Source organism: Thalassophryne amazonica, chromosome 19 (assembly GCF_902500255.1).
Source record: "Thalassophryne amazonica chromosome 19, fThaAma1.1, whole genome shotgun sequence".
Taxonomy (NCBI): domain Eukaryota; kingdom Metazoa; phylum Chordata; class Actinopteri; order Batrachoidiformes; family Batrachoididae; genus Thalassophryne; species Thalassophryne amazonica.
In genome coordinates, this window is record NC_047121.1 from 19,389,311 (window position 1) to 19,415,909 (window position 26,599).

Genomic DNA, 26,599 nt, shown 5'->3' on the forward strand with positions numbered 1-26,599 from the left:
GAATCACACCATCTGCAAAAAGCAGAGATGTAATTCTGGTCATCAAACTGGACACCCTCCATCCCTGACTGTGCCTTGAAATCCCATCCATAAAAGTCACGAACAAGACTGGAGATGGGGGGCAGCCCTCGTGAAGTCCAACACCCACCTGAAACAGGTCTGATGAAATGCCGAGAATGTAGACATGGCTCCTACTGTGTTTGTATAGACACCAGATTGCCCTATGCAGCGGACCTAGTATACCATCCTCCCACAAGACACAAGGCATTTTCCAAGTCCACAAAATGCATGTAGACTAGTGGGAAAACTGTCTGTCTTAATTCCTATTTGGACAGTATTCATATAAAATTAATACTGTCCCAAACCTATTATTTAATACCAAACCAATTTCAATTTATGTTAATTTATGTAGTGCCAAATCACAACAAGGAGCCTCAAGGAGCTTCACACAAGTAAAGTCTAACCTTACCAACTCGCACAGCAAGCACACAGGCGACAGTGGTAAGGAAAAACTCCCTCTGATGATTTGAGGAAGAAACCTCAAGCAGACCAGACTCAAAGGGGTGACCCTCTGCTTGGGCCATGCTACTGATGATTTATAAAATTAATATACATGAAATTTTGCCGGTGCACAGGATGGGAGGGTTGCAGAAGTAGACACCACTCCCATCTCTGGATGGACCTGTACCTCAAACAGAGAAAAAAAAACAAAAAACAGAATCAGGCATCCAAGACCACACATACAGCATAATTTGTCAGCATTAAGCAACAAGAAAAACAGAAGAAATACTAAGGTGATTCCCGGCCACTAGCCCTAAACTTCACTAAAAGTCCCAGACTTTAGATAAAGTTGAGGCCGCGGCCCGCTCTGTTTACTAATAAAATGAATTTAAAAGGGTAAAAAGCATAGCAAACAAACCCACACCTATTCTAAAGGCATCTTACATATGTAACTGTGGAACCATCCCTGAATCTAAATAGTCAAAATGCCAACCCTAGTGAGGTCCTTAGTTTGGGTCTCATTAATGTAAGGTCAACATTCTCAAAATCACTGTTGATAACTGATCTAATTATGGAACACTGCTTAGATATGGCCGGTTCATGTGAAACCTGGCTGAAACCTACCACTGTACTTCCTTTAAATGAAGCGGCCTGCCTGTGTACGCACATGTACATGTGATGCTGCCACCACCATGCTTCAGTGTAGGGGTGGTGCCTGGTTTCCTCCAACCATGACACCTGACATTCATGCCAAACAGTTTAATCTTTGTCTCATCAAACTAGAGAATTTTGTTTCTCTCGTCTGAGAGTCCTTCAGGTGCCTTTTGCCAAACTCCAGGCAGGCTACCATGTACCTTTTACTAAGGAGTGGCTTCTGCCTGGCCACTCTACCATACAGGCCTGATTGGTGGATTGCTGCAGAGATGGTTGTCCTTCTGGAAGGTTCTCCTCTCTCAACAGTGGAATGCTGGAGCTCTGACAGAGTGACCATTGGGTTCTTGGTCACCCTTCTAAGGCCCTTCTCCCCAAATCACTCAGTTTCGACAGACGGCCAGCTCTTGGAAGAGTCCAGGTGGATCCAAACATCTTCCATTTAAAGATGATGGAGGCCACTTTGCTCAATGGGACCTTCAAAGCAGCAGAAATGTTTCTGTACCCTTCCCCAGATTGGTGGTGCCTCAAGAAAATTCTCTCACAGAGGTCTACAGACAATTCCTTTGACTTGCATGGTTTGTGCTCTGACATGCACTGTCAACTGTGAGACCTTATATGTAGACAGGTGTGTGCCTTTCCAAATCATGTCTAATCAACTGAATTTACCCCAGGTGGACTCCAGTTAAGCTGTAGAAACATCTCAAGGATGATCAGTGGAAACAGCACCTGAGCTCAATTTTGAGCATCATGGCAAACACTGTGAATACTTATGTACATGTGATTTATTAGTTTTTTAAGAAATTTGCAAAAATGTAAAAAACAACAAAAAAAAAATTCATATCAACATTATGGGGTATTGTGTGTAGAATTTTTAGGGAAAAGTGAATTGAATTCATTTTGGAATAAGGCTGTAACATAAAAAAATGTAGAAAAAGTGAAGCACTGAGAATATGTTCCGGATGCACTGTAGACACACACACACACAATCCCGTTCATTGTTCTTTTGACTTTTTTCATCAAATGTGTGTACATATTGTAAAAATTAATTGGCATTATATTGTTGGAGTAAATCAGAAATTTTGAAGCATTATATTGATTTTAAAATTTATACTTTTGTCATTTGTTGACTCACATTGGCCAAAATCTTGCCCTTTGCATTGCTGCTGTTATGTTACAGAGGACAAGCTACACAGACCTGGAGTCTTCTGGAGAAAAATCCACTTTCAATCACAAGAAAGTCTATGTAAAATCAGATTACTCTTTTGAAAGGAACACGCAGTAACAGGCATTAATTCTGTGGCGTGTTAACACGGTGATTTAGAGTGATGACTATGAATGTAAATGTTTGAAGAGCAGACAAAAATGAAAATGCTTCAAGTGACTAAGGTTGACAAGGTGCCAGTTTGGAGATAAAACAATGAAGGCAAACATTTCAGTCTATCCTGTCATACTTTTTGTCCTTTTTTTTTTGGTTTCCTGTCTGTGGTATGTGAATACTTTATAACGTATATTTTTATGATGGGACAGCATGTTGCAAATTTTCAAATGGCCCTCAAAAAGCTGAACAATGCTGGGAAATGTCCTGAGATGAGTACAATATTTGTGGCTCACTGTGTCTTAATTTCAGATTTAAAGTCAATAGATTGGTGTTTGAAAAACAGTTTTAAAATGCAGAGAAACACCCTGTTTTTGGTATGTAGAGAACAGTGAAGCAGTGATGCTTGATATTAATACAAAATCCAGCGAGCCTCGATATCTAAATGTTACAAACACAATTTCCCCTGGCAGAACTGAATGTGAAGTTGCATCCTTTTTTTCTCTCATGTGACACACCACCAGACCTGAAGAAATGACATGTTGCCCCTTTGTATAAAGGACAGGATGATTTACAGGATTTCAACAGTTATAGGGGTGTTTCCCTGCTCTCTGTGCCAGGTAAGGTACTTGCAAGGATCATTCCTAATAGAATTCCGCCCCAGCTTCTTGCCACTCACTGACCGGAGTTAGTCAGGCTTCACGTCTAAGAAGTCAGGTTTAAACCGCACTGGAGCTCCACAAGTAACTCAGTGAACACGACACGAATCATGACAGTGCTTCTCTGCAGCCTGTGTTGATGTTTTTCAAATACTCAGTATGTTTCTAACATCAGTTAGGAACCTACAACCTAACAGTTACTGTAGTATATGCTAGAAGTAAACAAGACAGTAGTAGGGACACAATTCAGATGGAGTACACCAACATTTTACGATGGCCATTTGAGAAGTTTTGAGCCTGACCCAGACAAAGTAGGGCGTGGTTCTCCATCTTTGGCATTCCGAGAAACCAACATTTCTCGAAAATGTGTGAAATTGCCTCAGTGGGTGCAATGGTGAGAAATGTTGATTTCTGCCTCAAGGTGTTTTCTGCAACAGGCTCAAAACTTCTCAGTCACCCCTTGTACCTGCGCTTTGACCTAGATTTTTACACATAACACGTACAGGTATGTGCATACCCGTGTATGCTGCAAGAAAATCTATTTTACAACAGCAGACTTTAACAGTTTCTGAAACTTGGTAAAAGTATATTTGTGAAATTAACCAGTCACTCGGCTGCAGCTACCGTTCTTGTGTATGTCTCGTCTCCTTTGAATTTTCCATGGAAGTTGCCAGGCTTCAGCTGCATCATGGGATAGCGTAATGTTGTCTGTTTGCACACTGTGGAAATAGCAGATCATCCGGATACTGACTGACTACGACTAAATTCCTCTTGAGTACTATTCAGATAGCCTACGGATTGTGACGGCCTGCTTTTTTCCCCCACTTCTTAGTAAATCAGTATGAGTTCTGTCTGTCTGCCATAGTGAGGGACCAAGATTCAAGACTCAAGATTCAAACAACTTTATTGATCCCTAAACGGGCAATTCATATCACACCCAATTACCTCAGACAAAAATACAGTAATTAATAAACAATAATTACTAGTTGAATGTAATAATGGCACACATCAGAATTAAACTGCACGTATACATTTAATTGTTTATGTCCGCTAAACTTTGAATCAGACTGGGCTGCGGCAGCTTACAAAGGTCAGACCATTCAGACTGCGACAATGGCACAATCAGCAGACAGACAGATATGGTCTTCCATTACAAATCTATAAAAATATATTTAATTCAATATTTTAAAACATTTTGACCCCTTAAAAGTCTGCCTGTTGATGCTAATGTTGTGAAAGTGTAGTGACACGGACCCACAACAGGGGGCGCAAATGAACGGTCAATAGATGAGCCAAAAGGTAACAATTTAATGTTGTTTAACGTGCACAACGAACATACAGACAATCTCAGAATATAATTACAGTCAAATTACAAAGGTGACGTGTGGGCAGGCTCGAGGATAGAAGACGTCTGTCCTGAGAAGAGCCGGAACCACACGATTTCCGCCCCCACAGAACCTGGTGAATACTGGAGCCGCCAAGTCCCGAATTCCCAGGTGATCACCGTCCCCGACTGTCGGATCTGGTACTGCTGGCGAAGAACAAAGACAGTCAAGTGTGGGTGTGTGTACACCCAGTAACAACAACGGTGGGAATGCCACCTCCACCTCTCACTCAATATGTTGCAGAGCACCGCAGTGATTCCTCAGGAGAAAAGAGTGCCGTCCTGCACTCACTCAGCCTCCACAGAAAAAGGAACCGGTACTCCTGCAAACACTGACAATATACAGATATATTGCAAAGGACACAAACGGCTGAGGATATTACCTCCAATGAAGTATGATATCTCGGCGATGAGGTGGCGATGACGTCTGGTCTTTATGGAGTGCGATGATGAAGAATGTGTGACAGCTGTCAGGAATTAATGAGTGACAGCATGATGCACTGTGTTTCTTTCTCTTTTTGCTCTGTATGCACCACTCTGCATTTAATCATTAGTGATCGATCTCTGCTCCCCTCCACAGCATGTCTTTTTCCTGGTTCTCTCCCTCAGCCCCAACCAGTCCCAGCAGAAGACTGCCCCTCCCTGAGCCTGGTTCTGCTGGAGGTTTCTTCCTGTTAAAAGGGAGTTTTTCCTTCCCACTGTAGCCAAGTGCTTGCTCACAGGGGGTCGTTTTGACCGTTGGGGTTTTACATAATTATTGTATGGCCTTGCCTTACAATATAAAGCACCTTGGGGCAACTGTTTGTTGTGATTTGGCGCTATATAAAAAAATTGATTGATTGATTGATTGACAGCTGTCACTCCCGGCTGTGTCCGTGGCGGCAGCGCCCTCTCGTGCCTGAAGCCCGCACTTCAGGCAGGGCGCCCTTTGGTGGTGGGCCAGCAGCAGTACATCCTCCAGCTAATAAACGTATGTTGTCCCTGATAAATAAAAATAAAGGTTTACATAAAGATTCCACCTTGTCGTTTAATAAAATTAACTTGTATTTTGTCGCTATCAGAAATTCATTTTCTTTTTCATCAGTGTTGCTAGGTTTCCCCCAGTGGGCGTGGTTCTAAAAACCAAAACACTTCACTGCGCCAAGACCCCAGCGCGTGATATCAAACTACTACTACTATTTGTTAAACGCCCTGTCAGTCAAGCGGGGAGGCGTGTCCACACTGGTGTTTGTGACAGTGAAGGAGCGTCGCTACTGTACGGAGAAGGGAAACAGCTGTGGTGGGAAAATGTCTTCAGTGCCTGATGGCAAGAAACTACTCAGAAGCCCCAGTGGGTTGCGAATGGTGCCCGAAAATGGCGCTTTTAACAGCCCTTTCTCGTTGGACGAGCCACAGTGGGTCCCGGATAAAGAGGTAAGAGACATTTGACAGAAAGCTGCTCAGCAAAGCTGCGCGGATACGAGCAGCGGCAATTTCACGAAAACACAGGAAAGCGTTTCCGGTCCATGTCATCAAAATAATCTCATAAAAAGAAGTATCTACTAAATGTCAAATTTAAGCGGTGTTAGTTGCTCTCAAAATAATATCTTAACATAATATTTCACTTACCAAATTGTTTTTTTATATAGTTACTTAACCAGAAGAAATACATATTTATTATTATCATTATTGTGGTTGGTGTGACAGAAAGATGCTGAGGACATTGATTGGTTGGATGATTTCAGTTTGAAAATTAGCAAGTACAGGATGATCTGTACTAGGGGGAGCAGCTGAAAGATTACTATTATTATTTGACTTATTTGTTCATTACAACAATCTGCCCCTCATCCCTCTGGCGCTTTTATTTTTTTGGAGTCGCATCCTCCACAGTCTGCTCGTTGTGATTATTTTGACACGCATATGGACGCTGGCGTCGAAGGCAGGCACGGTGAGCCTGGCAACTAACTAGCAACAACCCTGCTACTTTACGCCAAACTCCTTAAAGTCGTCTTGTTAGGCGACGCAGAACGGAAAGATTTGTGATACACAACGCCATTAGTGGCCGTCCAAGTGACAACGCCTCCATTGTTTAACTGGTTTGCTGACAGTTGCGTTAGAGGTCCTGCTATGCTAGCAGCTAGTTTGACTGTCACAGACGGCTTCGACAGTTTTCTTTCTCGTTGCCTTGCCTGCTGTCATTAAAAGAGATGTAAATGATATAGCACAATCAAAGTGTTTATTGTAGCTCATACGGAAGCTATGTCCTATAATCCATCAAACAGCAAAGGTTAATGATTTATCTGCTGAGTGCTCTGTTACGCCACAGATACTAGTCTCTGACCCGATTACGAATGTTAACCATTTCAGACAAGTACCAATCACTCATTTTAAGATTTATTATACTCTCATCTCTGGGACATCCTGAGAATTTTCTGGTTCCTATTAAGTTGCTGGATCATGTCACAGCCAGCCTGTAAACAGCAGAATCACTGACTATCAGAAAATTCTGGCATGTATTGGGGGGATGTGTTCTGGGCTCCACTCTGTTCAGTGCTTGCATGGACTGTATGTTGGGTAGGGTTGTAGCAACACTGTTACATGATTTGCACCCATTTTCACAGTTACGATGGCCCTGCCTGTAATGTATCTCACAACAATTTTGCATACTTGATGATGAAGCCAAATCCACCAGCACTGAAAGCAGGGACGAGACAAAAAAAAATGAAAGTCCATAAATTGTTCTTTTTACAGGTGCAGTTAATAGAGCATGAAAAAAACAAAGAAATTGACACCAAGATTGTCAAGATTGTTTAAGAAATAAGGAAGTTATGGTAATTTTAGTCCAAAAAAAAAAATCTATTTTTTTTCCTATCAATCAATTACGCACGGTCATTTTTGCGTTCTCAAAAACCACATTCTCAATATCGGATTGTCATGAATCTTCATCATTATGTCGACAAAATATTATATTTTATGGCTACTTACCTTTGAATGAGTGCTGTAAAGGCGATCGTGGTTTTTACGCTTGGTAAAGTTGAGCAAAATTTTCAGCACGAATGAGTACGTGAAAGAAACGGCAGAATTGAACCGGACGAAAACAAGGTCAAAGAGGAACTTCCTGCCTACGTCATTACAAGGAATTCCATGGGAAATACCCCAGCGAGATGATGAAAAAAGCGATCTTTGTGGGGAATCCTCTGTACACTGCGCACAATGATAAACACGCATCGATGGAATGCGCATGCAGGCCTCGATCGGGAGATTGTCTTGTCCCTGCTGAAAGGAAGGTCAGGTTGTTTTCATCACACATTCTCCAGATGAATGAAAGCCGACTTCTGGAACAGGTGTTTTATGGTCAGGTCAACGAATGAACTCAATAGAGAGTGCAGAAGAAGCACTATAAGGACATCCTTAAAGCCTTACTCAAGCAGCAATATCAGCAATAACAGATGAGAAACACTTGCCAAAGGGAAAACTGCCTGGCGATTGTTCATTCAACATTATGCAGGCCAGGAGATTTGACTCGGAAATCAACTCTAATCCAATACTGGCTGAATTTGTATTTATAGTGATCCTTATATTTAGTTTGTCCAATTACTTATGGGCTCTGAAAATAGAGGCACAAGACAACTTGTGCCACATAGCAGAAAAAGTGGTTCCCCATGATGAAGAACCACTTTTAGTTCTATTTAGTACCAGTTGTTTTTGTGTGTATACAAAATCAGTAATTCCTAAATGGTTAAAATGATATTTTTGTTAAACCCCTTGTTTTAAAGCTGAAAGCTGACATAGCTGTGGGCCTGACTGTAGTATTTCAGGACATTCTACACTGAAAACACTGATCATGAGGGAATACGTATGGCTTATATGTATGGCTAATAATCAAACCAAAGATACCATAATAAGTGTCATCTAGGTAAGTTGAGCTTAAGGAGTCTGCCCTTCCACTTTCATGTTGCCACACCTCTAAAGTGATATGATCTTAGTATCACCCTTTTGTGGTGTTGAATTGGGCCACTGCTTTCCAGCAGATGGATATGTGTGCCAGTCGTGCATCCGATTCCTGGTGGTGCAGACACAGGGAGGGAGAATACACGAATTCCACACAAACCTAAACCAAACCCTTGCCCCTCTTTCTGTGTGCCAGGAGCACAAACAACTGCCCAATCGTGATGCCAAACAGCTGTCATTCAAACACGTGTCACACCATTACATCATCGTATAATTGCTGTTAACTGTGTAATTATTTTAAAAAATCCTCAAGATTAGATCACTTAAAAGCTAAGATAATCAAGCTTTTTATCAAAAGGCCCTTTGAGGTATCTCAGTGCTTTCATGCAGTTTTCAGTGGAGTTGCACAAGCTGGGAACTGTATTTTCTTTGGAACACGAACAACTCCACTCAGTTTTTGGTCAACACATCAGCCTTTTCCACTGTGAGAGGGTCATACGTGTGTAGTGTCACAGAAACTGAGAGGAATTGAAATTAAAATGTTCAGATTTTTCAGACACAGTGGAAAGAAGTAGTAATGACGTGTTTTTGCTCCAGTTTGCTCAATGCTGAAATTTATGCTATTCCTGTGATTCATGTTTGCAAATAGTTTGACGTCTCATTGAAAAAAGATACGTGAATGTCTCTGTTAGCTTCGGAAGACAGCAGCCATACCTGCATGCTGTTAGCAAAAGATTTACAACACCTTAGAGCACATGTATTTTTGGAGGTTTTTATTGCATTCAGTTTGCTGTTGTCCAGCTGCTGCTGTTGATCTTGGGTGTACTTGGCTCTGCATGTTGTGTAACATCCTGTTATTCTTCTCCTTTTTTTTTTTTCCTGTCTTCCAGTGTCCAAGATGTATGCAGTGTGACACAAAGTTCGACTTCATCAGAAGAAAGGTCAGTTTTGTTTTGCAAAACAACCACACTAGGAAACCATAGTTTTAGCTGACTGAAGCATATGTGGGTGATGCTTTTAAATTGACAGGAAGAAAAGTGACACAGAGGCGTATAACTCCTTCAGAGCTGTCTGGTTGTCTTGGTGGCTTCCTGTGTCTGACTCCTTCCCATATGATCACTCAGTTTTTGAGAACTGGCTGCTTGACACAGATTTACCATAGAGTAGCATACTGTTTATATTTGTTAATGATTGATATCAGTGAAGCCCAGTGACTTGGAAGTGTTCTTATATCCATCCCCTGAATTGCCTCATGAAAACTGGCTGTAAAAGTGAAGATTTAATCCTCATATTTAGAATAATTTTCTCCTGTCCCAACTTGTTTTTGGAATGTGTTGCAGGCCTAAATGTAGCAATGGATATATATTAACAAATGAAATGAATTTGACCCCACAAAACATGAATTATCTGGGGTTCACACTGCCTACAGTGAAATGGAACTGAAAATAAATGTGAGGATCACTGCATTTTCTTTCTTTCTTTTTTTTTTTACCAACTTTTTTCTGATTTCAGGATGGAAAAAAATGGAGTAATATCAAGTATTCATAGGTAATTTCTTTTCCTCTGCAGCACCACTGTCGGCGCTGTGGTCGCTGTTTCTGCGATAAGTGCTGCAGCAAGAAAGTGGCGCTGCCTCGCATGTGCTTTGTGGATCCTGTACGGCAGTGTGCTGAATGCAGTCTGGTCTCACAGAAGGAGATGGAGTTTTATGACAAACAGATCAAGGTGCTGCTGGGAGGTGAGCAGTTTGACAGCGAATACAAAAGAATCTTTAGTTACCCTGCCTACCAGTGAACTGGGGTATAGCTTGATCCTGTGTCCACTGCCATCTCAAGGATGATCAGTGGACACAGGATGCACCTGAGCTCAATTTTGAGCTTCATGGCAAAAGCTGTGAATACTTATGTACATGTGATTTCTTAGTTGTGTTTTATATATATATATATATATATATATATATATATATATATATATATATACGTATATATTTATATATAAATTTGCAAAAATCTCAAAACTTTTTCACATTTACATTATGGAGTATTATTGTGTGTAGAATTTTGAGGAAAAAATGAATTTAATCCATTTTGGAATAAGGCTGTAACATAACAAAATGTGCAAAAAGTGCAGCGCTGTGAATACTTTCTGGATTGCACTATAGTCATACATAAGTCAAAAACACCGTTACAGACATGTGGACAGTATTTTCTGGAGTATAAGTTGCACTTGTCCATGAATGCCTGTTTCAGAGAGGAAAAAAATGCATGTAAGTTGCATTTACCACTTCATGCAACAAGAAGCAAAATGAATTTAATCGCTGCATCATTTATTTATGTATTTAGAAGGTGCTCATGTTATTAACAAGCTAATGCCTGTCACAGGCACAAACTGCAGGTAAACTGCTTCAAGCCACTGAACAGACTGCCATATATGCAATGAAATGTTTAAAAACATGGTGCATTATTGATTTATTTATAACACTATCACTGCTTTAGTGATCAGCAAGTTTGAGCCCATTAGTGTTCTTGCTACAAGTGCAAACCGTAAGGACAGTGCTTCTTTAAGTCACCAAACAGACGATCATATGTGAAGAGAGCATGTAGCGCAGTCAAACGTTTGTAAAATATAAACTCACTGTTAATTTTTTTTCTTCTTATTATTAAGAGTATTTTCAAATAAGTCCAATAAGTCCTCTCTTTATTCAAAAGTGTGGTATTCCAGTTAAAAACATTTCTTTTTATACTTTAATTTTTATTGAATTTTATATATTTAACATCTGCACAGGAGTGTCTGTCTTAATACAAAGATAACGTATATAAATGCAGATACTGAACAACATCAACCAAAAGAAAAGCAAATAGTGACAAAAGGAGAAAAGGAAATAAGAGACATTTGTGGTTGTGCAGTTTTAATGGCAAATAAATACTCAACTGTCCAGCCATGAAAAATGGATTTAATTTATTTCTGATACAGTCACTCAATCATCTTCAACCGCTTACTTTAATTAAGGGTTTTAGCCTGTGACTGCTGGGACAAGGCCACATGTAGACAAACAAACACATTCACGCTCACACACACACACCTACGGACAATTTAGAGTTTCCAGTCTGCCTCACCTGCATGTCTTTGGATGTGGGAGGAAGCTGCAGCACCCGGAGAACCCACGCAAACACGGGGAGAACATGCAAACTCCGCAGAAAGGCCACAGGTGGGAATCATTCCCATGACTTCTTGTTGTGAGGCAACAGTGCTAACCACTAAGCCACCATGCTGCCCTGATCCAGTCATATTTGTGATTAAATAATCACATATTATAATGCAGTATGAAATAATGAGGTCAAACAACATGTGCACACAATTTGGTGCCTCAGTATGTGGTTTATGACTTTCACATAACTGCCAAGTCAAGAACCAAGCACTCAAGGAATTCTGAAATATTATTAAAAGTGACCTGGCATGCCCTTCTGCCCTCGTTTATTAATCCACTGTGGTGTTCAGCAGCAGCCTCTAAATGTAATATCAATAACCAGCCCGGAGTGCTTCAGTGGAAAAACAGGCTGAATGCCTGTGACGTACTGCATCAAGTCATTCACCACAAATCTAAATTTAAAGCAGTCGTCAACAGTTACACACATTTGTCTGTTTTGTGACAGTTGAGATGGTAACAACCCTCTTCATGTGAAGATTCATAATGTAAAGTCTCAGTACTGCACCCAGTTTTGATGATTGCTTTGTTTGAGAGAAATCCTTTTTTTGAAAATTTGGCATATGAAGCTGATCTATGAGGGTAATTAAAGCATCATATACGGCAACAAAATACTGAAGTGTCTTCATCATGGATGCCATGCACATAAAATGGTGCCTATATTCATTTAAAAACACATATAAATAAATATATGTTGTTACTAATCATAGAATCCATTAAGCTGTTAATTAGAGCCCTACCGATATGGATTTTTTGAGGCCGATGCCGATAGCGATATTTGGATGGAAAAAAATGCAGATAATTCATAAATCAGCTGATTTGCCGATACCCGATAAATCAGCCGATATTTTATATATATATATATATATATATATATATATATAATTTTTTTAATGTATAAAATGTTCTTTTTTGGACCCTTAACAAAAAAGGTATGAGCTAAAAACTGAAGCTTTGTCCTCATATTGATTAACTTTATAACAGAGAAGAATTTTCAAGTTAAAAAAATGCAATCAAGAATTAAACCTTTGTGAAATTAGCAAATACATATCCTTAAAAAGAGCTGTGAAATACATCTGATCTTGTACCTCTTGTTGCTACAACTTAGATATAGGTTCAGGATAAGGATATAGATCCTTATAAACTTACTTGTATGCTTTTGTCAGCCGATCAGTGCAGTGTGACAATGAACTACGGGGGCCGGTGATGAACACATTTAAGCAGTGGTGTAAGCAGCTCTCAGTTGAATGGAGTCAGAGCTCCATCTACTGGACAAATGGTGCAAGGACATTTTGCATTGTCGACACAAACATTATTTCAGTAACTGTTCTGTTTATGAGAAATTATCGGCGTTCTGTTGGCAAAATTTTGTCCGATAGTGAGTTCTTTGGAAAGGGCTTATATCGGCCGATAATATCGGCCGGGCTCTACTGTTAATAACTGCACTCCACAGTTCTAAGGTTTTGGTTTTGTCTCTGTTAGAGCTCTGCTGCTGGTTTCTAATTGGTTGTCATGCGTTTACTTCCTGTAGTGATGTATTTATTTATATTTTGAAAGTTGTCAAAGATAAGTGGGACAATCGGAAGCTTGATTGCAAACAATGTGTAAATCTGATGAAAGTTGGAAGCTGTAATTTTTTTCTTTAACAGCGCTGAAACAGTTGGACCTCTTTTTTTGTTTTCATCTTTTCTCACATTTATCTTGGCTGAAACAGTTTCATCAACCAACCACAAAATCCCATAAAAAAACATATTGATTGATAAGTTGTGTCATTGAAAAAATAAATAGCTCTTTTTGTTCAGATGATTAAAACCACTCTGAAGACATCATAGTGTGCTTGAAGAAGCACCTCTTGTCATAACTAAATAAAAAAACGGGTGATTACGTATCATGATACTTACATGTTTTTGAAATGTATAGTACACAGTAAACAAAATATTCCCAAATATTTTAAATTTGGAGACACTTGAAGACTAACTGAGTTCTTTGTTCTTGCCTTTGACACTTGCACGTTTCTGTTTCCAGGTGGAACTTTTACCGTCACTTTAGGAACATCAGAAAAATCTGAAACAATGACGTGTCGTCTCGCCAACAACCACAGGTAAGCATTGTGCAGTTTTAAATTCCAAATTTAGCGTATTCACATGATTGCAGTGATAATGTCAACTTCATAGTTGTGTTAAAGTTAAAAAAAAAAAAAAAAAAAGATTGATAATGTTTACAGTTAAATATTGTTAGAATTTGAAGGTACAAGTTTATAAAATCTAAAGCTGGCCATTCAGTACATGATAATATGGTACAATCAATCATTGTTAACATAGCAAAGAACTGTAGAAACATAATACAGGAGCATATTTTAAAAAAAATGCAGAACACAGTGCACACATTACTGTGTGTGCTGCTCTCCACGCAAAGAAGGATAAACAGGAGCTGCACAGCACTTCAGAGGTGGTCTCATCCGTGATCGAAGCAGAGCTGGAGTGAGACAGAAATAACTTATTAAAAATTCTACTGTCTGCGCACAAGATACAATTATTTCCCATGTTTGATTTGTTTATGTGCACCTGATGAGCATCAGTGCAATACCAAATTGCCAAACTTTTACAGGGGATTGACATGGAAAATGGCAGCCTGTGTGATAGACATTGTTATTGTTCAGTTTTGATAGGGACAATGAACTCCTCAGAGGGCTGATGCTTACCCCAAACGGGCCATTGCGCCCTTTATGCACACATTGCTAGAGGGCGCAAGTTTCTGTACGACCGCGCCATAATGTGCATTCATATGACTTCATCTTGTAGTGAGTGGCTGTCTTATAAGTTATGTGTACCTGCATGGAGAGATTCCCTCTTTATAAGCAAACGTTAGCCTTGTAACATGTTGTTCCAGCCCTCACTGATGAACAGGATGTCCTGAAAGTCCACATCTGGATTTTTGCTTTCTGTGTGACACAAACATACTGAACTGGGCTGCACTCTGATCTCATACCCTTTCAGCCACTGCTAGGGCGCGTGCCAAGTAGTATCTCCTTTAAGTAACGGGCACAGAAACTAATAGGTTCTTTGAGAGCCACAGGGATTAAAGTTCTCCGTCGTTACGACAGATTTCTGTCAATGGGGTTGCCAAAAGGCAGCTTTCGCACTGAAGCCGTCCTGACGCAAAATTAAGGATGGACGCAAGATAAAAAAAAATTTACCACATTCAAAATGTTCAAAAATAGATTTTTAGAATAACATCTCTGTTTTGTTTTTCTCCTGGCAGTGAATCCCTGTGTCCTAAACTAAAAACAGCTGCAGACTCGCAGAAAGCAGAAACAGTTTTTCAGTCTATTTGCACTTACTTTAATGGTCCTGTACCATCTGCCTGATGGCAGTAGCTCAAACAGAGAGTGACCAGGGTGGATGAGTCCTTTAGGGCACCTTCACACATGGTACAAATGTGGTCAAATTGTGCATGAAGCAGGAATCGTATGCAATATGTGTAAAATTGGAGCTGCCTCTAACGCCTTGTACACCTGTTGCTACAACTATTCGCGCTCACCAGTGGCTGAAAAACAGAGTGTGCGCTGTGAGAGCCCATTCGATCCCTCTCGCGGCAGGTGTTGGCCAAATTCCAGGTGACGCACGCACATCTAACACCGCTCGTTTGGCACTTAGAAAATGTGTGGCCATTCGTGCTGTTAGCACGAAAACAGTTAGCAGACGATCACTTTCAAGCTGGATGTGAAATTTGTCTAAGTGCTCCCACGAGTGTGGCGTTGCAAAAAGCAACAGACATGTGGTGCATGTGTTTCGCACAAGTACGCGTGTGTCACTCCCCACCCCCAGTCCCCCAACACATGTGGCACACTTGCATAAAATGCTTATATGCATGTACAGATCTGATCACATAGGAGCCGGACAGCCAGGTCTGAGCGCACACAGCACGGGGAGGGGCCTGTCAGCAGTGCACATATTAAAAACACAGAAACCACCACCAGGACAGGTATATAAATAATTACGACAATACCTACATACGCAATTACATAACAAATAACGAAAATAAATGACCACGTAACGCAGAGTGACATGTTGGTCTGGGTGCTGAATGGACAGGGGGGCGTGTCCGCCCACAGCCGCTGCTGTTGTGATCTCTGCTCCTGGATGTCCCAGCAAGATAACACGTACTGTGTTGTGAAGGACATGAACTTAACAACATTCCTCCATGAGGAGTGTGTCTCTGCCTGCTGTCCTCATGTGGAAATATGTCAAACATCTTTTCACCTTTGCGCTGGGCTGCAGCGGCCGTACAGAGCACACCTCGTCCATGTCCTTGTTGATTTCAGGCATTTTTCTGCACCAGTTACAGGCCAGCGAAGGTCGCGCAGTGGTAAAGTTTCTGGCTGGCAATCAGAGCTTTTGTAAATTGCAGGTTCAAATCCCATGGGATTTTTTTCCACAGCAGTTGCGTGATGTGGTTACACATGCTCCAGCTGCTGAATTTCAATTTCATTTCATTGAAATAGCACCAAATCACAACAAAGTCCAGAATGCATCCCTGGACATCAAAAACCCAAAGTTTGCAGGGGTCCATCAGGAGCCCCCAGACCCCCTGCCAATGAAAGTCCCCATCTCTTTGTTGTCTTTAAGGCACTTGTTCAGGCAAACTTTACTATGCACTTTTAAGATGGCTGGTGACCTATGATAACAGTTTTAGAAGTTGTATAATATGACCCCTACAGTTTGTTGATATGCAGATATTTTCCAGTTGGTGGTTTGAATGATGTAGTAGGTTGTTGACCAAAATGGAACACATCTGTTTCTGCACAGAACCACACTGGCGCTGTGGATCGAAGTGATCAGGGTTCAGCCAGCTCTAACTCTAATTTTGCCTCAGTTAACCCTGCACGCATGTTGTCTGTGTGATTGCTTCGTCGTTGTGTGGGTAGAAGAATAATCAGTGTTTTTGTGACGCACACATCAGGTATCTCTTCCTGGATGGTGAAAGCCACTTTGAGGTGGAGTTATCTCGGATCTCCAGCATGCAAATCCTGACAGATGGGACGAGTCCGGGAGGTGAGACAGTGCTGGGCTAGAAACAATGACAGTTGCAGAGCTAGGCAGGACCTGTTTATTTGCTTAAAGTGATAGAACCTTTGATGGGTATTTCTGAGAAGGATATCCCATGGGGCATTCAGAACAGTACTGCTGGTTAGTCCCAGCCGGGACTGAGCTAATGCAGTCATACGAAGGCCACGTGGTGGGATTAATATTTTAGCACATCATTGTTTGTTTTGTGACGTTAACTGTTTGGTTTTACTGCTGAAAGCTTTTACATTGTTATCTAGGACATGTTCTGCTCCTCGTCCACTGTAAATTCTTTTCTCTTTCTTGTTTTGTTCTTGAGACAATTCTTGACTAACACTTTGTGTATTTTTTCTTCAAAAAACATTCACGCTCTCTCCCTCTGCTGCTTTGACTGTGGTGGCCCGGCTCAGAGAATGACATTCACACTTACACCAGTCTGCTGGACAGTCATTATATTTCTGAAGGTTAGAGCTGCTGAACTCTACGTAGCCTCAGCCTGTCTTTTTCTCTCTCTGCATGTTGTTTTCCTTGAGTTTGAATGTGAATCTGTAATGTGATCTAAAATTAAAATGACTGCTGTGTGCTCTATGTTGAAGACTCAAGATATCCCAAAAGTTTCTCACAGACCAATAGAACATAAACATTGTACTATGTTATTGTCACAGTGCAGTTTCATCCAAGCTGGAGTTAGTTTCCTTCAGTTTTCACACATTTGCTGTAAAACTGGAAGGCCAGTCAAATTGAAGGTTTCAGGATAGGTGTGTGCCTGGCTGAAGGTCACTTTGGAAAAAAATCTAAAATTTGCTTGTGAGCGCGACACGTTTTGCTGTTCTTAAGCGATTGTTGACAGTCTTGGCATCAGCAGTACATTATGTAACCCATTTCCAAGAGGCCTATTGATTTTGGGTTTAAAGGTCATGGTCACTTGAAATTGTATTTATTAAATTTAAAAATATCTTCATGAGCTACCAGTATTTATGAAATCATGGACTCAGGGGTAACATCTTCACTGTTGTTGTTTTTTTTTTGGGGGGGGGGGGGGGGATGGGGGGGTAATTGCCTTTGCCAAATATGTAATGGTTTTCCCACATTTGTTTATTTGTCTGTTAGCAGGATAATTCAAAGCATAGTGAACACGTTTCAATGAAATTCATAATTTTCCAGAAAGTAAATGATCCTGAATGTTTAGCACAATGCAACATTTAACTTAAAAATTTGAGAAAGGGTGTTGATGAAATTTGGTGAGCAGACAGATAAATGTGATAGACGTATAAATGGTTAGGAATTTGATGGGGAACGTATGTGGCCTTGGTGGAGCTGTGTGCTCTGAGTGTCTTCTTGTTGACATTGTTATTTGTAATTCAGATTTAGTGTTGCTTAGGACAAAGTCTAGTGTTCCTTTTAATTTTAGGAGAAGATTGCAGCTCACGGTAGCTTTCCACCAGCACAACTCTTCTCTGGCTCTTTGTTGCAAAGCTGAACTTAATTTCAAGATTTTTGGAATTGCCAAACTGCTACAGGTTACTGATAAGTGTTTCATCCACATCCATCAGTTATCTTCAATGCTGGTTGTTTGTGGTCATGTATAAGCGCCTCTCTGGAGCCCAAACTGTTCATTTTGCTGTGCTGTGTCTGTTAATTCTGCTGTCAGAATGTGCACAAGTTACATTTTGCTTGGATGCTGGCGCCCAAACTGTAATCATTTCTGTGATTACAGGGATTATAACACTCTCACCCCCCGATGGGGATGAAACTGAAAAATTTCAGACTTCATTGTGTTTTGCTTCTGCAAGAGGGATGCCTCTGTTTACAAAATCATGGCTTGTGTGTTCGATGACGTGTCTAAATCTGAAAATTAAATTGGAGCACATAACCTCAGTAATGTCTGCATGAAGTGATCTGGATCACCTGATTCTGGTTGGGGTTGGCACAAAATGTGCATCCTACTGAAACGACTCATTATACGGAACACAAACCTTTGTGTCTCACACACACACACAAAATGTAAGAAACTGATAGGGCGAGGGTCTAAAGACACTAATCTGCTTCATTTTGCATATATGGTGCAAATGTGGATCATTTTTGTAGCAGCACATGGGAGAAACAGGACTAGTGTGGTAAATAAAATCTCTGCAGTTTAAAAAAAAAAAAGGCAAAATCAGCTGTGAAAGCTGATAACATGATTCTTCACTGACATAATAACATAAGGACACATAAGTGAATCAGCACCTTGGTAAAGGTTCTTGTTTCTCCAGTCGAAGCAGTAGATAACACTGCTATTGAGATGCTTTTGGGATTGACTGTCTTAAGTCTTTGTGTGCATGTTTGTATGTGCTTTCTCACTCTAAATACAATATGCCGTATCTTATCTGTTTCAAGGATGAATTAAAAACACACTTGGGCCCCAGGCTTCTCGTGTTACAGTGGTTTTAAGATTTCTTGCGTTCATTGTTCATCATGTTTGGAATGACATTGCCAACAGTGTTTGTGTTTTTCTCATTGATTTTTAATCTGTGAATGTACTTTATTTGTATGGTGGTGTGTTTTTGTGCATGCCTTTTATAGGTTCTAAGTGGTTCTCTTGAATATTGTTAAAAATGTGCAGTTGTGTTGACAGTGTTATCGGCCAAAATCCTCCAAGCCAAGACATAAATTAGGAAAAAAATAAAGTGGTTCATATAAAGATGGATGTTCACACACACACAAAAACATGGACTTTGTATACAAACTGTGGTGTATTATATTATAGAAGTAACTTCAAGTGCAGCAGTATTTTAGGAGTGAAAAGTAGTAATCTGTATTATGTAGGTTGCTTTAGACATAAATTGCATTTAAAAATGCTGAATTTAAAATGCCTTGAATTTCCTTGAGATGACCAAGTCACCAACACCTCCAAGGCCAGGACCTGGAAAAAAATGGGCCTTAAGCATCAAAGCACAACACTTGAGTACTGAGACAGAAATGTTCACTGATCTCATGTAAGAACCAGTTCTCTATACATGTAGTTACGTTTTGTTTTCTGGTTTTTCATTGCTGCACATGGATGTTGACCGTCCATTAGTTTTATTTGAACTAAGTGACCTACAGAGATGAAAGAAAGACTAAATGTTCACTGATGCAACTTTGAGGACTGAATAACACATCCAACTTTGTCACATTACATATACAGTGTAAAAAGTAAATTGCATTACCATTTAAGTCATAGTAAAGTAAGTACAAAACCATTTCATCCACTTTAACCTGAAGTCTAGTAATAATGAAATACTAAAATAGATGGAAATGGTCATCCTGTGGCCTTTAGTCCAGAAATCATATTTGCCGTCAGTATTTTACTGAGGAATTGTGTATGTGTCTGTGTGCAGGAGGGACAGCACGAGCCAGTGGAATGCTGCTTCACTATAAACCAATGGGCTCCCAGGATGCACAGCAGCTCCGCATGGAGGCAGTAGATGACAAGAAGGTGGCCTCTTTATGGTTGGCTGCAATGCACAAGGTGCACAAACATAAAAATGTAGTGTTTGCCTTAACGTTGTGCTGACGTAAAATTACAGTTGGCCTGCTTTTTATCAGTCTAGAGGCATCATAGAATTTACAATATGTTGTAATAGAGGTCCAAACACCAATAACTGATGTACTGCAGAGGGTTTTTATTTATTTATTTAGTTAACTATTCGATGTGGGAGAATTATGAGAACTCCACTCCTAACATTGGCCCCCTTTACATGCGCATAAAAATCCCGTTGCTATCTGGTTATTGCCTGTTACCTGATTATTAAGTGGTCATGTAAACAGCAAAATCTCATGTTTTATCCGATAACAGCTGTTCTCTGGTTATGAGAAATTTGTTTAACGCACCTGGATTTTTTTCCCAATACTCCAATTTCTTTGCTACATGTGTACCATTAATCAGATTTATTTTGTTTTACATATGCGCATGTGTTAAAGCAGTTGTCCTTCACATTTCCAGAGGTTCGGCAGTACCACCTGCATTTTCGCCGGGTTTCGTAACATCCTTCATCAGATCACAAAGTTCAGAGAGTTCACTGAGTGTCCAAAAAATTTGACAGGGCACCCACACATTCTTGAACGGCCGTGTGTGTTGTTTCAGCATTCTAAAGAGCAAATTTCTTGTCAGTCGATGCAGTTTGTAGTGTGGCTGACACGCAACACACAATGGGGAGATTGTCACCTGTAGTTACAGTGTGTTTCCTGTTCTTCGGGTAACGGTGTGTTCCCTGCCTTAAGGTGCACTGACAGGAGCATGCCTTTGCTTCACAACACATCATGACGTGTGTCGTGCTGGAGAGTAAACTTGTCTTTAAGGGGTGCAAACAGGACACCAAAGGGGTGCCGGTGCGTGCTATTGCGCACAGAGAATTTTGAAATGTTCAAAAAATCTTTCACGCACAAATTTCGTGCTACGTGACGTGATCTGATCTCCAACACTACGTGCAGCTCGTCAAGTGGAGTGAACAGAGCGAGTGGTGACGTGAGCGGATTGTATCAGAGCGCAACTCATCTGAAGGATTATAACAAGAAGTTAAATCTGTTATGAACACACTTTAACAGCTGCAGACAAGAAGGAAAGAACATGCAACTGTTTTATCAAGCCATGACAATGTAAACAAGACAAATAATTACCTTTTTAGATGGCTCAAAATGCTTTCTGCAGCTTGTTAGGCGTGCGCGAATGGCTACAGCCTCTTCTGTGATTCAGGAAGTGATTAGAGCCGTTTTCAGTGGCCAATTTGTAGAAAAAAGATTAATCCGCCACGAAATAGTTATATATGCAGCATCCAACGCAGAACACGTGGCAGCCGGTAGAACAAAGAATTGCGTGAGTCTCAGGCATGCTCGTGTCAGTGCACCTTTACATGTAACAAGCCTAGACGTGCATATTGATGCCTTCCTGTCAGGACCCCTTCATGGATGATGGGTGATTGTCTGTCTGTTCCTGCCATGCATATGATTAAACTGCTTCCTGACAGGAATCCTGGCAGTTTCCTGTCAGGATTCCTGGGGGGTTAACGAGCGGGGCTGAGCCTCCCTATAATGTCTGTGTGTGCGAAGGAAAGGCAGTGAAATAAACTGACATGCAAGTGCGTTATCGAAATGTGAAATTGTTGCTCTTTCTTTCATTCAGTGTAATTTCCTCAATAGACAAATATATTAAAGTTGAGCGGAGTTTCCTAAAACCATGACATCATATTTTGGGCGTGAGGACGTCAACTCAAAAAAAAAAAAAAAAAAAAAACTCACTGAGCGAGACAGAGGAAGAGAGAGAGAGTGTGTGCGCTTTTTTCAGTCTATACTTTTCCTTCAGGAGCTGACCTTTCTTCTTTCTCCACTTCCAAAGAACTCCAACTAATGAATTAAAATCATGTAAACCCAATTATCGAATTACTGAAGTGCATACAAATGTGAGAGATCAGATTATTGTGGTTATCTGATTACTAACAGTTACCTGATTATTATGGTCATGTAAATGGGGCCAGTCTGTCCATTTCTTCCAGTGGGACATGCATAAAATTAGCTTTACTGGTGTCAGAGAAAGTTTCAAACATTTGTCTTGTTTGCAAAAAGCTGTTCTGTCAATGTTTCTACAGTTCTTCTCTTTCATAATGACAGTCTAAAATCCACATCTGGGCCAACAGGTCCAAATGTGCTGTGAAGGTAAGGTCAGAGGGTTAGATGTAAAGGTTTAACCAACACAGCTGTTCATGGTCTTTGTACGCCATCTGTACATACAGATGGCAGGCAGCTGTTGCAGCTCATCAGCAGCAGCTTTATTCATTAGTTCTGTGACCAAGAGCTTCAAGAGTCACAGGATTCAGATGCAGCTTTGAGGCTCCAACACATTTTTTGACTGTGTATTTTAAGTGCTTTAACCCTCTGGGGTCCAAGGGCATTTTTTGGACAGTTCACTCACCTGGCATAAATGTTTTATTATGTTAACAGCTCTCACTGCATCCCACAATCAAGTTTTATGTCTCCTTTTTTCAGGACAACCTGTGCTTTCAGAATATATATGTTTTTGTTGTGTTTTATAAGTGTAATAAAGGTTTACAATCAAAAATAGGCAAGGAAAAAATAAAGCGAAAAATAATTTTCCACACACATTTATTCAAAACACACAGCAAACTATAATAAACAACTGTTTTGACACTTTATAAAGGTAATTTGAGGTCTTGTGTGAAAGACTGCACAGCAAAAAGGTTCAAACAATAAACACAAATGCACATTTTGAACAATATATACAAAATGGTCTATGCGTTTTGTTGTCCATTGATATGGTAAACAGTGCTTTAAGCCGAGAAAGCAACAGAGTTATCCAGTAACATCCACATGCAAACTAGTGGAGCAATCCTGATAGCTACACACTCTTTGTTTGAGCACGTGAGATTGTCATCAGAGGCTCTCCGTGTGCTCCTGCTTTCACTGATTGCTGTGCGTAATGGTGCAGGGCACGTTGAATATGTACTAATAGTATGTACTCATTGGAGCACCCAGGGGGCTATTCAAACGGGCCAACTAGTAACATATCACTCCTGAAAACGATCTTTGGCTTTTCATGTGAGGTAAATCTGCCCTACGATTGGATTTTGGAAAACCATGTGATGGTGAACCAATTCCGATTGGACACTCACATTGCGCACGTCATCACACAGCTACAAAGATGGCCGATGGCTGGCTCGAAAGTCTGCGGAGTCAACTTTTCAGCAAAAAAAAAAAAAAATGGAGGTTTCTATCTCATTCAAAAGTTATTTATAATTTAGTAAAGCTTGGTCTTAGCCGTCATATATAATGGCGTCGGAACCAGAGGGTTCATTTATGCAAAACTGGTCAAAATGAATATAAAATGATAAATGTAAGGTGGGTTATTATTACCCCTCTGAGCATAAACAGTTCCTGGGCGGGTTTTGGTCCTATCACATTTATACTCACATGTATACTCACTTTTCACTGCACCTGCAAGTCCTGCACCTCTATAAAAACAGCACATTCATGGCTAGAAGTAGAGAGAACTTGAAAAAAAAAAGGTATTTTGTGCAGTATAACACAGTTCTAATATTGTAAACCATAATAGTAAAAAAAAAATGTAAATGAAGTTTGATCATTTACAGAATTTAAAAAAAATGGAAGATGATGTAAGTATGCATAATTTTTAGTTTCTTTTTCTGCACTACTCTGTCAACAGTGTTTTTCACTGTTTCACCCTGAAATTCAGTGAAAGACTGACTGAATTTGTGTCACATAGCTGTTGGTCTCTGACATCTGATTCAAGTTACCATAATTACCACATAGAGGACAGTGCATCTTTCACAAAGAATGAATCAACAGTCTGCCTTTTGTTAATTCTGTGGCAAGCAAGAAAGTTGGAAAACTTAATATTTTGACAGATTTTTCCTGTGGGTGTGCAGCTTTCACAGCCAAGCTCGGTCCCATTTTCCCACTCAGGTCCACACTTTGGTGTCTATGTTACTCTGACCTCCAGCTAAGATCTTCTTCTGCTTTCTGCTTCCTTCAGGCAGCCAAACTGCTGTATGAAGCTCGAGACCAGTGACGTGCAGGCAGCCTGCAAGACTGAACTCCAGACAGCACACACACAAGTGTTTTCTATGTCTAACTAGGGTTTGGTACTGCTTGGATTCTATTAATGCCAGTTCTGATTCTGCTCCTTGACGGTTCGTTGTACCAAATCTTACATGCTCATTTTTACAGGAAAATGTTTGTAAAGAAAACGCTTTGTTACCTCTTTAACCAATACTTTGTACATAATGTTTAAAATACACAAGCTGGTGATTCCCCCCTCCCCCACCCTCTTTCATTTATGTCAGATCAGGGTGTGCTGTTTTGCATGAACACCCCTATCACACCAAGCTGATTTAGCCAGCATATGCTGACCGTATTAAAAACGCTGGTGTACGTCTAATAAGTTATGGGTAAGTTTTGTATAAGTTAAGAGCACATTGAAGCACGCTGATATACGTCGTAATATGCTGAGTACCTGGAAGAATTTTGGCCATGAGTAATATTTTCAGCGTATGCCAGCATATGTCTCATACGTTCTGCATATGCGGGACGTAAGTTGTAGGCAAGTTATGCGATTGCTCACGCAGGTTTCTTGTAAGTTACTCATAGGTCAAAATACGTCCATTGATTGGCTGAAAGCTGCAGTCCTCATGCAGTCAGACCATTTCAAATATTAAAACCATTCACATACGGAGTAAATAGAAAGTTTTAATCTTACCTGTTATTTTCAGTCGGATTCATCATCACAGCCTGATGAAAACTTAGTGTCCTGATTGTGGAAAACGACATATGAAAATACTTTAATTCCTTGTCGTGGCTGAAGAAACATAGCGTTTTTAAAGAAGTTCCTCTGTGGTTTGTGCATTTCTCACCCTGAACCAGAGGACGTCAGCTCTTAAAAGTTGAAAGAGTCACAGCTCTTCATTCATTCACGGTCAGCATTTATCACAGCCCTCAGTTGATTCTTCAGCATTCTGCATGTGATGAAAATTAATCCCATGATCCACCAAGATAAAAATAAAATTATGTTAAATTACTTTGTTTTGCCTCCGTGTGGAGAAGAGAGGCCGTGCGACAGCATACGCGTGCTCGATGCTTTACTCGACAGTATTTAAGTGTTCCACCTGCCAAACAAAAGGGTTCTGCCAGCGGTGGAAACACAAACCAAGCCAAACTTAACTGTTCTGACAGGTATCATACCCTGCAGTACCAACCCAAACCACTCGGTGGAAATGGGGCTGTTGGCATAAGCTGGCTAACTCATGGTGTGACAACTGCATAATTTATTAGACATATGCCAGCGTTTGTGCTACGGTCTGCATATTCTGGCTAATTTGTCAAGATGTGACAAAGCCCTAACATACAAATAACTGAGCAGTGAGCACAAAGCTTTTTGACACAAATCAGTCCGGTGATGTCAGGACGCTTCCACGTCTTCCCGCTGTTCTTTTACTTTTCAGATTTGAAAATTGAACAGTTTGATCCACACGTTCAGGTGATCTGGTGACACCCACCTCTTGTTTCTTACACCGACGTTTGACATTGTAAAAGCTGTCAAATAGGACCACTGTCGTGTCTGTAAGAACCATGAGTCACACAGAAGTCCAGATGAAGTGCTTTGTGCTTTGTGATGGCACCATTTTATATGCTGCTGTTAAATGATTGTTCCTTTTTCCACAAAGTTCACACTTGTCTTGTTGAAGGGACCTTCTGTTTGATGCATTTGAAACTTAAACCTAGATCTTCCACTTGTACAAATGGCTCATGCAGGCTAAAGTACATCCGACAAGGTCCCAGATATGGGGTCAAATACTTTGCATTGTATTTAAATACAAATACTTTAGATTTTTGAATTCCAAATACAAATACTTTATACTTTTTCAAATACAAATACTTTATATTTTGAGTATTTCAAATACAAATACTATGAACTATAAACAACAAATCAACACAAAAACTGATAAACCGGTGACAATTTATTGTGAAAACAGCATGATCAAATACTATTGATAAGTAAAGGATTGAATGTTTTTATCACAAATTCACTATTATAATATCACAGGCAATAATCAAACTATCACAGTCTATATTCAACACGGTGTCACAGAGATTCCCAAGTTTGAAAAGTATTTGGAAATACTTGGGATCGGCGATGTTTTTGAAATACAAATACTTTGAATTCAAAATCAGTAAAATATAAATACTCAGAAAAATGTATTTAAGTATTTTCAAATACAAATACTTTTGTATTTGGCCCCATGTCTGCTAGGCCCGTAAGTATCTGGACAGTGAGGCCGCACCATCACAGTGGTGATAAAATGGAACAATCAAGATGTGCTTGTAGTGTAGAGT

The 26,599-nt window shown here is 40.2% G+C and overlaps 1 protein-coding gene across 2 annotated transcripts; it reads left to right on the plus strand.

Moving 5' to 3' along the window:
- Positions 1–5,745: 5,745 nt before the first annotated feature.
- zfyve21 (zinc finger, FYVE domain containing 21) lies at positions 5,746–25,254 on the plus strand. 2 transcript variants are annotated; one of them, XM_034159926.1, is made up of 8 exons: positions 5,746–5,926; positions 9,334–9,384; positions 10,013–10,181; positions 13,674–13,749; positions 16,611–16,702; positions 17,125–17,178; positions 20,077–20,207; positions 24,243–25,254. In XM_034159926.1, exons 1-8 carry the CDS (start codon positions 5,801–5,803, stop codon positions 24,276–24,278), a joined length of 735 nt encoding a protein of 244 aa, XP_034015817.1. In that variant the 5' UTR covers positions 5,746–5,800; the 3' UTR covers positions 24,279–25,254. The 2 variants fall into 2 exon arrangements, with proteins under 2 accessions (XP_034015817.1, XP_034015818.1); XM_034159927.1 differs by lacking the exon at positions 17,125–17,178.
- Positions 25,255–26,599: the final 1,345 nt, after the last annotated feature.

Excerpts from the sequence above, each read along its gene's own strand:
- zfyve21 (XM_034159926.1), top strand. The coding sequence starts at position 5,801 with ATGTCTTCAGTGCCTGATGGCAAGAAACTACTCAGAAGCCCCAGTGGG. Across the intron at positions 9,385-10,012 it reads TCGACTTCATCAGAAGAAAG|CACCACTGTCGGCGCTGTGG; the intron begins GTCAGTTTTGTT and ends TTTCCTCTGCAG. Across the intron at positions 17,179-20,076 it reads CAGTCATTATATTTCTGAAG|GAGGGACAGCACGAGCCAGT; the intron begins GTTAGAGCTGCT and ends GTCTGTGTGCAG.